General features: G+C 42.8%; 1 protein-coding gene across 2 annotated transcripts in view; it reads left to right on the top strand.

The window, feature by feature from the left end:
* The first annotated feature begins 2211 nt into the window (after positions 1-2211).
* LOC310825295 (uncharacterized protein) overlaps positions 2212-10831 on the top strand; it is a 13515-nt gene continuing 4895 nt past the window's right edge. The window contains exons 1-10 of one of the 2 annotated variants that reach the window (XM_083698649.1): positions 2212-2434; positions 3589-3874; positions 4567-4718; positions 6352-6411; positions 7233-7518; positions 7800-7951; positions 8662-8706; positions 9193-9282; positions 9756-10041; positions 10632-10786. In XM_083698649.1, coding sequence (XP_083554775.1) covers positions 2356-2434; positions 3589-3874; positions 4567-4718; positions 6352-6411; positions 7233-7518; positions 7800-7951; positions 8662-8706; positions 9193-9282; positions 9756-10041; positions 10632-10786 — 1591 coding nt within the window. In that variant the 5' untranslated portion in view covers positions 2212-2355. The remainder of the gene's footprint in view (positions 2435-3588; positions 3875-4566; positions 4719-6351; positions 6412-7232; positions 7519-7799; positions 7952-8661; positions 8707-9192; positions 9283-9755; positions 10042-10631; positions 10787-10831) is intronic. The other variant, XM_083698650.1, reaches the window with a different exon arrangement.

Below are 10831 nucleotides of genomic sequence, written 5' to 3'. Positions count from 1 at the left end.
AAAAGGCTAATAATAGCACAGTACATAGTAATGCATTTATTAATTTAGGTAAAGGGACCCCTGACCATTAGGTCCAGTCATGACTGACTCTGGCGTTGCGGCACTCATCTCGCTTTACTGGCCGAGGGAGCCGGCGTACAGCTTCCAGGTCATGCGGCCAGCATGACTAAGCTGCTTCTGGCGAACCAGAGCAGCAAGTCCTAGGCTCTGTGGTTTAACCCACAGTGCCACCCGCGTCCCTTCATTTATTAATTTACTGCATTTATACCTCACCTTTTTCTTCAAGGGGCTCAAGGTGGCGTACCTGGTTCCCCCTGCTCATTTATGCTCCACAACAACCCTGTGAGACTCAGAGGCAGTGCCTGTCCAACGGTCACCTAGTAAACCTCATGCCAGAGCTCTAGTCTCTCAGGTCTTAGCCTGACACAAGCTACTACCCGATGTGGTACTGTGTTCTGTCAGTACCTTTGGGGACAAAGAGCAGCAGGTGGAAGGAAATAAAACCTGCCAAGAAAATGGCATGTTTCCATGGAGCCTTTATCTTTGTCCCAGAGACAGCAAGAAAAACCTTTCTTTAATATTGGAACGAGTTTGAATCAATATTGCTGCAGTTGAATAATGTTGATTTTCAGGAGCTGAAGCTGCTAGCCTTGAACTCTGTTGCAGAAGAAACTGAATGGATATTGACAGTTTTCCAGAAACCACCGGGCAGCAGAGTCCCAGCTGTCTTTAGCTAGGCAAGATAAAACTATCTTGCATGCCTCCCACTCTGCTTCTACTCTTGGGTTGGAAAACAGGGAACATGGTCTTAAAACTGTATAGGGATGGGTGCATCTTTGCATTTTAGTTTCTCTCAAATTCCCCTTCTTCCACTGAAGTTCCAGTGATGCCAACACTGGATTGGGGGCCCTGCATCCACCCACTCAATCCATGCATAAATGCATATGTACATTTATTAACTTAGCCTAGTCTGCCTCACAGGGCTGTTGCAAAGATAAAAAGAGGGGAGGACAAGATACACAACCTTGCGCTTCTGAGCTGAATAGCAAGATACAAAGGCAGTGTCATGTGTTGGCTGGATACAGAGGAGTGGTGAGAGGCACCAGCTGGGGAACCCCAGGGGATCCCCCAGACTGAGAGCCAGGGGGTTGGGGGTGGGACAATGATGAGTGGTCAGAGGAAGAAGAGAGAGCAGACTGGGAGGAGGAGTTGATGGAAACTGAAGAGGTATCAGGGTTTAGTGAGCAGGAAGAGGCTGAGAAACAGAGCAGACCTGATTCAGAGGCAGAAGAAGAGGCTGGAGAGGATCGGGCCAAGAAGCAGAGATCAGGCTGGCTGCTGAAGAGTCCAGGGAGTCTCCCACTCCTGCTCCGACCAGCTCCCCTTCCCCCTGGTCTCACACAACACCATGAGGAAAGAAGAGGGTGGAGCAATGAGAGGCTACACAAAGGAGCCTGAGATTGCTTGTGAAGGACCCGGGGAGAAGTGCAAATCTGAAGGATGACTGTGTTTCAGTTAGCACATTGGTATGGAAAGTGTAAATCAGGCAGATTCCTCCTGCAAATGTGAACTGAATTATATTTCTCTCCCAACCTTAGAAGTATTCTTGCTTCTTTTGCTTCTGCTTTGATGTTATGCTAATATCATGAGAGGGATTTTCCCTGCTATCCCACCCCTTGTCTTTGGAAGCCTTATAAGAAGCTGCTGCAGGAGAGGGACACTGAGAAACATCATGGGAGGGGGATTTCTAGGACCAAGGTGAAACGGTGAAGCTCCCTTGTTATTTTTGCTATTGGAGGCTGCATGTAGTTTCCGTAATCTTGTTATGAAGGCAGGACCATTTTGTGCAGGGGTTCCGTTCCTGACCCCCGCGCACATAAGCCTGTCCTGCCCTGACCCCATTCCTCCCCATTTTCGGGCCACCTCCAGGTCAGCAGTGATGAACGTGTGCATGACCGCACATCAAGCGGATGTGAGTAAAGTTGTTGCTGTAATTTTGTTCTGAAAGAAAGAACAGGCCTCCTATTGATTTTCATTTCAGATCATATTTCATGTACTGTTTCTGATCTTTTGCCTCATTTACCTCAGACTCTGGCCTTTGTCAGCCCTATTTTGTTGGAACTGGCAACAGGTCAAATATTTCTTCAAGCCACAAAATGAACCTTTGAAATGTACCTTTGAATGGTCTTTAGTTTGAACAGTTCTCTGACTGGAGGAGAGCAGCATCCACCAGAGTTCAGTAACCTCGTTCCAGTTCTGTTTGGGGCACTCAAATCAAGAGCACTTCTCTTGGGAAGTGTTCTCTCCTGAGCCTGGCCAGCCTCTTTTTCCAGATCCTGCAAGACAGAGGACACAATGGTTCCAAGAAGGACAGTGAAATACTGCCTTTCGCTGCTGCTTTTGACCATCCTGCCTTCCCGACCTGCATTGGAGGGTGTGTTACCAAGAACTGGGTGTCTTTCCTTCCCCCTATTTTTCTTCACTAGTCTTTCTTTGCAGTGTCCCTTGCTTTCTTTTTTCTGTTTCTCTTCTTTGTTTCTCTTCTTTTTGTTCTTTCTTTTGAGTGCAATGACTGGGGTCTTTACTAATGTCCAATGGTTGTAGTCTCATGGGGGTGGTAAATGGTAGACGCCTGGGTGAGAGACAGGAAAATGTCGGTCTCCCAGGTGAGAGGCTGAGAGGAGAAATTAAGGATTCCTGGTGAGAGCTGAGAGGAACTACGGTCCTCTGTGGGGGGTTAGGGCTAAGAATTACTTTTAAGAGAGGGCTCCGTATTCTGCTTACTTGATTTGTTTTCTTGGTAGTTCTCATTTTACTGTTTTATTCAATAATTTAAAATAAAATCTTAAAAAACAACCAACCAACCCAGAGAAGACTATCTTACTTCCTGCTGGAAATGAAAAGGACAAGGTCTTTGCTATCCTGTTAATTTCAATAGGGCTTCCTATGTGACTGCCTGCCTTTAGATCAGGCTCCCTGTTTACGTTAAGAAATATTTCTTAACGGTAGTTAATCCGAGTCAAGATAAATTCCTGAAGTACTCAATGTGTCCTTTTCATTGGAAACAACTGTTGCCCACCAGCTTCTGCCCCCTGGGGCTCTTTTGAGTATGGACCACAGCTAACTATTCAGTGACGATTCATAATTATGGGAACTAATGGAAGCACTCCTAACTTATTTACCTCAGAGTAAACTGCATTGAATTTGATAGGACCCTCGGAGCAATTCTAACTATGTTTGCTCAGGAGTTAGTTGACAATGGAACTTGAATTAGTCGTAACTAATTTGTTCCTTTGTTTTCTATGGGGATTTTAGTGCCACTAAAGTAAACCTCGTTGTTTTAGTGAGATTTACTCCAGGTAAATTAGTACAAAAATGCAGTCTTAACCACAAGTATCCTTTTAATTTGGTTGGAGTATGCAGCTTTTGTGCTGTTTGTTGCAGTAACCTCAAGTTTAATATGACATCTGTTTAGCAGCATCATTACACTTCTGGTTTTATTTTGCACTGGAAGGTTTCATAATAAGGAATGAGAGCTAATCCACACCTCTGGCAATAAAATGGAAACTTTCCCCTTCTTTCTTTCAGTCTCCAATGTGGCCCTCACCGGAGAAGCTTTACAATCCAGCACCTACAACCCGCTAGGAGGAGCTATGAATGCCATTGATGGGTCTTTAGTAGGTATATTTACAGAGGGATCCTGCACCCACACAGATTATGAAAGTAATCCATGGTGGACGGTAGACTTGCAGGCGCAGTATCAAGTAGTCCATGTAAGCATCACCAATCGGGAAGACTGCTGTGCTCACCGTCTTAATGGGGCTGAAATCCGAGTTGGAGACTCCGCAGAGAGAGGAGGCACCACAAATCCTAGGTACGGTATATGGATCGGATGCTTTGTAGCCAGGGAAGAAGAAGCCGTGGCCCTCCAAGTGTTACTGTAGTAGCACTCTCATCATCCTTAGCCATTATCCATGTTGGTTAGGGTTGCGATTTGGGAATTCAACAATAATTTGGTTGGCCACAGATTCCTTAGCTCTGTCTTACACTTTGAGATGTCATGAGGTGCAGTTTTCTGTTCTTCCCTGTTTTTGTCACATCCAGGACTGTTTCCGTTACACTTCAGTTCACTGTCTGCCAAAAGCTACATTATTTCATTTTGCTGTCCACTGTGGGAAAATTACATAATTTATGTAATTCCGTAAATTGGGGGGTGTAATGTAATCAATTGGACTGAAAGAACTGGACTGAAAGAAGCCAAAACAGCAAATGCTGATCGTATTCACTGGATCAATTTCTGTTCCGCACATGGAGTGAATTTGTGAACATTGGCCATTTCCACTTCTGTTTTTGCAACATCCTGTGGCATCCCTGCTTTACAGGATTATGGCACAGGGAGAACAATGTAGTGTATACGTTTCAGACAGATCCCTAGCTATTTGAGTTCCGCAAACATAGCTAATATTTGCTCTCTCTGTCCTGAAATTTTAATGTGTTTTCACCTTTCTGATAAAGTTCTTCAATTATTGTTTAACACTTTTCTTGATGTTTACTTTTCTTTTCTAGATGTGCTATAATAAATTCTTTGGATGCTGGAGAAACACGCAGTTTTTACTGCGAAGCGTCAAAAGGACAGTTTGTTACAATTACCCTACCAAGGGGCGGATACCTCACGCTTTGTGAAGTCCAGGTGTTTGGTCAGAAGATAGATTCCAGTGGTAAGTAGGAAAGATATTGGTATCTGTTTATGTGCAAAGAGACTGAGGCTGCATACATCCCATGTACATTTAACTGCATGCTTCCCCCCCCACCCCCCAAAATTCCTGGGATCTGTATTTTATAAAAGGGTGTTGGGAACTGTAGCTCTGTGAGAGGTAAATTACAGTTCCCAAGATTCTTTAAAGGAAGGAATGTCCTTTAAATGGATGGTGTGTATCCAGCCTAATATACAGGAGAAACACAATGTCTATAATGTTGACTTATTCATTAATGGTCATTCTGGATGCTGTAGTAGCAGATTTTCTTCACTGAGAAGGTGTTGAAGCAGATTACCTTTGAGGTTCCTTCCAGTGCTATGATTCTGCCATGCCAGAGATCCCTGGGAACTGTAGGGTTATATGAGGGAATCTTTCATTAAAGTAATTTCCCCCACAATTCTATGGAGGAAGCCATGACAGTTACATCATTATAATCCATTCCAAACCCAGCACAATATTTTCTAAAACTTTTTCCCCCCCTCCTCCCCTGTGACCCACACCTTCTTCAAATCTGCTCTGCAGGGTTGGGAAAACACCCACGTGGTAAGAATTTACTTCTACGCCGTTTGTTCATTTCCCAGGTGAGGGAACACCCTTTTAAATAAAAACATGGAGCCAAGAAAATAACAGCAACAGATTCAGCAGAAACTGGGTTTATTAACGCTATTGCAATAGGACAGCCTTGCTAACCAGTTGTTCAGCAGAACTGCTAGTTAGAAAAGACTGACATGAGGCACATCAGAACAATATATAGCAGTTTCAAACACAGCCACAAAAGTCATAAAACTTCAAAACATCCTTCTACATGCATCAAGAAAGGTTGCAAGTCATGGGATGTAAAGATATGTATATGACTCCACATTGGAATCAACTTCCTTGGGGTGCCCCAAAACATTAGGTCTCAACTATCTCATTTTAACTCCAGTTATCTTGGCAACCAAGCTTTCAGTAGGGTCTGTGGGCATTCCAATTCCACAGTTTACTCCCCTGTTCCCCAAACATGTCAAAGACCTTCAAGAAGAGATGCTGGGTTAACATCCGGGTGCTAACTCAAAACAGACATAGCAAAGTGTTTTGGCTGTCACTTTCCAGGTCAGATAGAAGAGATGGAATGCAGCGTAGAAGGGGCTGCAGTGTGGAAAGCAACCCTTTCAGAGCATTGGAAGTTAATCCCTGTTATCTCTGTTTCCCCAGAGATAATTCAATAACCAAGATTTATAGCTTGGCTATCATTAATCACCACATCATAATCTCTGCTAAACTAGAAGGTCGACCAGAGATATCTAGTCCACCATGTTTTCCTCCCAGAAGTCAACTTTCCTGGAATCTTGATTATGACTTTCATACTCTCTGCTAAATTTTTAGGATTTTACCTTTGCATGGCTTTAATTGTTGTGATTGACATATCATTCTTTTTCTATGCATGCTGCTCTGATAATTTTATCAACGGGAACCCAAGAATGAATGAATGAATGAATGAATAAATAAATAAATAAATAAATAAAACTCTCTAGACTGTGCTGAATGAATTACATCAGCAGATAAAGGCTCAGCTAAGCCTTTTATTTCTTTTTATTATAAATTTCTTTGGCAGCCGGCCATGAGCCAGAGAAGAACAAGCCACTCACACCAGGAGAACAAGCTAACACTTCTGGTAAGTAGACCATTGCATACTGATAGTTGGGAAGGAATGTTGCTGGTGGTGTAGTCTTGTAAATGTGGATGCCAGTTTGGGCATGATTCAGCCACTTTTAAGCAATTTCTGCAATGTGAGTTCTTTAAAGTCACTCAGCGCTACTTCCTGATATCCTTTAACTCAAGGGAAGCTGCTGAGCTCATCCATCCTTGGCCATTGGACAGTGGTTTGTGTTGATAGGAGTTGGAGACCAAGCAATCTGGAGGGCCATGGATGCCCCATCCCCGCTTCAACTACAGATTCTGGTGAATGAATTTAGGACTTGAGAACTCAAGGCATTTGCTCGCCCACTGATTGATGGGCCCTCAACTTTAACAATAAGACTAGCACTTATAATTCATTCATATATTTATTGCAGATCCATTTTGTATATTCTCATCACCAATGCTCAGTGATTTAAGTGCAGACAGCTTACATAAAAAAGAAATGAAATAAGCATTATTTTTTAAAAAATCACAATTGCCAATAAAGAAATACAGGATGCAGCTGTGTGATTTACTAAGTCAATAATAAAACATACGCAGAAGAAAACAATGAATGGCCTGGTCTAAATCAAATCAAAACAATTACATCCCCCCCCCCCCCGCAAAGAAGATAAAAAGTAACCTTAAACTGTACTAAATCCAGACATTCACATAGACCTGCTGGACTTGACGCTCCTGTTCTGCTGTGTTTGTATATGAAATGAAATTAAACCAAATGGGGAATAAGCGATCTTGGGCTCATTGGATCCTGAACACTTTCAAGATTCTTTCAAGATTTTCTGCTCTTTCTTATAGTTCCCAATGTGGCTCTTGAAGGGAAAGCATTTCAGTCCAGTATCTACAATGCACTTGGAAACCCTGAGAATGCCATCGATGGGCATATAATTAGTGACTATATGCGTGGCAGCTGCACACACACACAACTAGAATTTAATCCATGGTGGACAGTGGATTTGGGAGCAGAGTTTCGTGTGTCCAGGGTTAGCATCACCAATCGAGGAGACTGCTGTGCGAGGCGGATAAATGGGGCAGAAATCCGAATTGGAAGCTCACCAGTAAAAGGAGGAATCACAAATCCATGGTACGGTAACAGAGTGATGTTATTGATGGGATCATACCTGACTTTTCTTCCTTAAGTTCCTAAGAAGAGCCCTGCTAGATTAGATGAAGGCCAAGATTGAATAGTCTAGCACCTTAGTAGCCAACCACATGCCTGCTGGGACCCCATATATAGAATATGAGGACAACAGCCCTCTTCAGCCATTGACCCTAGTAACTGATATTCAGAGACATGTTGCCTCTCACGTATCCTGCAGTATGACCTCTGGTTAATACTGACACACGAACTGGTTTCCATTCAAGGTGTGCGACAATTAGATCATTGGCCTCAGGGGCAACAGCCATTTATGACTGTGGAGAATTGCAAGGGCAGTATGTGACTATAACCATCCCAGGCATTCATATCCTCTCACTGTGTGAAGTTCAAGTGTTTGGTGAAAAGCTACCTTCCTCGGGTAAGTGTGGAGGATTCCTTGTCATGTTGTGGTTTGGTGGGCTGCTGACCGATGTTGTCCTTGAAAAGAAATGGATGGGAGATGTCTAGGCTAGGAAGTCTTTAATGGCAAGGGAACCTCTGGAGAAGGAATCCATCTCTTCTATTGGATGCTTCATGTCACATGTGCCTCTTTGTCTTTTAATAGCTGCAGTATCAAGAGGCGGGGGATCTTTAGCTCATAGGCCTATCTAGGCTTGCTAGGCCTCCCTGTTTTGGCCAGGGGGCTATATCAGGAAAGCCATGCTCACTTGCCCTACAACTGACGACATATAGATGACTTTAACATCTTCATGAAGAAGATGCTGATGCCCTGAGGGTAAAGCTGTGCCTGTAAACCTCTACCCTGCTCCCTTAGAGGCATGGAAGCTTTACCAGTAGAAAGCTGGCAACTTTAGTTAGGGGAAGGCTCAGAGTTCGATTGTTGACTCAGTCTAGAATGTTTACACCTGTTCTTCCCTTTCCCCATACCCATTATATTCATTGATATTCCTGTGGGACACTGAGAAAATTCTTCTCAAGTTCTGTGCTATTTGGGGTTTGTGATACTAGTGATCCCCATCAACCAAGTATACTTGGGGTTCTTGTTTTCTAAGTAAGGTTTGGCATGGCTCAGATATTTTTCATCACCTAGGAAGTGTTGCTTTGACATTCAATATATGTTTTGTCTAGGAGATGAAAAAGAGACCTCATCTGGAACTACGCAAGAAGCAGAAGGTCAGTAAATGCTCCTCACATTCATGTGTTCCAAAAGCCTAAAACAAGACATGAACAACCAGTATTTATTTAGCTGATTAGTTTGAATCAATATGGTAAATTTGGTCTTCTTCACCTCACCAAACACTTCCAGGAACTCTACACTTGTCCCTCTTGTTCCTAAGCTGCTATAAGGCGGTTCATTTCAACTTTCAGGACACAGCCCTCCTTCCCACCCAGGAATCCTTAAGGCAGTGACCTGGGACCTTTCAGATCTTATTGGACTCCAACTCTCATCAGCCCCCACCTGCATGGCCAATGGCCAGGCATGATGGGAGTTGAAGTTCATTTTTTCTTGGAACTAAATTTGATTCTTGGAGCTGGATTCACACTAAACTCATTCAGACTTGCTACCTGTTATGTTTTTTAGAAATACAACAAAGCACCTAGAATGAAATCTTTCTCATATATTGCTAATCTTTTACTTACACTGATTTCTTCCACTAGTTTTTTCACCAATTGAACAATGGGAAAAGCCAAGAGAACCCAAACAGCCATGGGAAGAAGCAAAAGAGAACTGGCAACCCTATACAATGGGTAAGCCGACCCTTTTACTGAAGATGGGTGTGAACTATCAAACCTGGTGGTATATGTATTTTTCTTATAGATTGCATAGGAAACTTACCCAAGAGTTCCTGTATGCTCACACAGAGGACACTTGATTTATAAGTGCCAATGTTAAAATATTACTCTTGATATCATAAACCACTCTTCCCTAAGTACATCCTATCAAAGCAGTCCCTACAACTGTGGATGGGAACATGAGATTTGGGAAGAATAAAGTAAAAGTCCTCTTGTGGATGGAGGTGCTCAAATACACATACAGAAACAAGGACTCATGTATGCATGAATGCAATGCCCTGGTGTGCACAGAACCCCCAAATGTTAATTATTCATTCCACTAATATTTGAGAGCCTGCTTTGCAAGTTCCTTTTCCTTCTGGATAGTTTTGCTAAGCTGTTTATTAGTGGAAACACCTCTCTTCCATTGGTTTTTTCTTTTCTTGTAGTCTACAATGCCGCTCTTGAAGGAAAGGCATTCCAGTCCAGCATCTTCAATGATCTGGGATCTGCTGAGCATGCCAATGATGGCTCTACGTCTGCTGACTATTTGCGTGGACACTGCACTCACACCCAAGAAGAAGCTAATCCGTGGTGGACAGTGGACCTTAGGGAAAGATTTGATGTGTCCAGTGTAGTGATCACCAATCGAGGGGACTGTTGTGCGGAAAGGATAAATGGCGCTGAAATTCGAGTTGGGGACTTGGATGATGAAGGAGGCATCAGAAATCCCAGGTATTGCCAATGTCAGCTACCCAAGGATGCCAGGCCTAGGACTGGACATTTGGCTAGTCAGATTTAGTCAACAGGCCAATCAAAGTAATTTCGTTGTTCCTGAGAGGGGGCAATGACAATAAAGATATTATTATTATTATTATTATTAAAAACGGTAAAGCAATGATAAAGTATTTCTTAAAGGATTAACATTATTAGAAGAATAAGCAAGACTCTTTCACAATTAACAGTAGACTAGCTTTTTAAATAACAAGAATACAAAGCTGAAAATGAATGAACTGCAGCTAAAATCTTATGTTCATTTTTCACATGGTCTAGACCTCATCTGAAGTCTGCAACAAACAAAGCCAAAGCCAAAGTCTGCAAAAAACAAAGCCAAATACTTGGTCAGTTTACGGGCTAAGTGAATGGCTAAGTGACAGTATTTGACTAGTGAATTGACTGGTATCCTTGCCATATTTTGGATAAAGCATTCATTAGCATAAGACCTTGTTCATGATTGCCCCTCACCCCCCGCCAGGTATTGAACTTGTTGCTGATTGTATTCTTTAAATCTCTCATTAAGGCTAACATACTGGTTTCCTTTCAAGGTGTGCCACCATCACTTCACTGGGTTTGGGAGAAACAAAAAAATATCAGTGTGAAGGAATGCTGGGACGGTATGTGACTGTTACTATTCCAGGCGAAGCCAAATATCTCACCCTCTGTGAAGTTCAAGTTTTTGGTCACAGGAGAGCTCCCCCAGGTATGTATAAAAATTTTCCAACAAATACTTGAGTTGGTATTTGTT

This window comes from Podarcis gaigeae (genome assembly GCF_964106915.1).
Source record: "Podarcis gaigeae genome assembly, chromosome: 10".
NCBI lineage: Eukaryota > Metazoa > Chordata > Lepidosauria > Squamata > Lacertidae > Podarcis > Podarcis gaigeae.
This window is presented reverse-complemented; position numbering and strand designations above follow the sequence as displayed.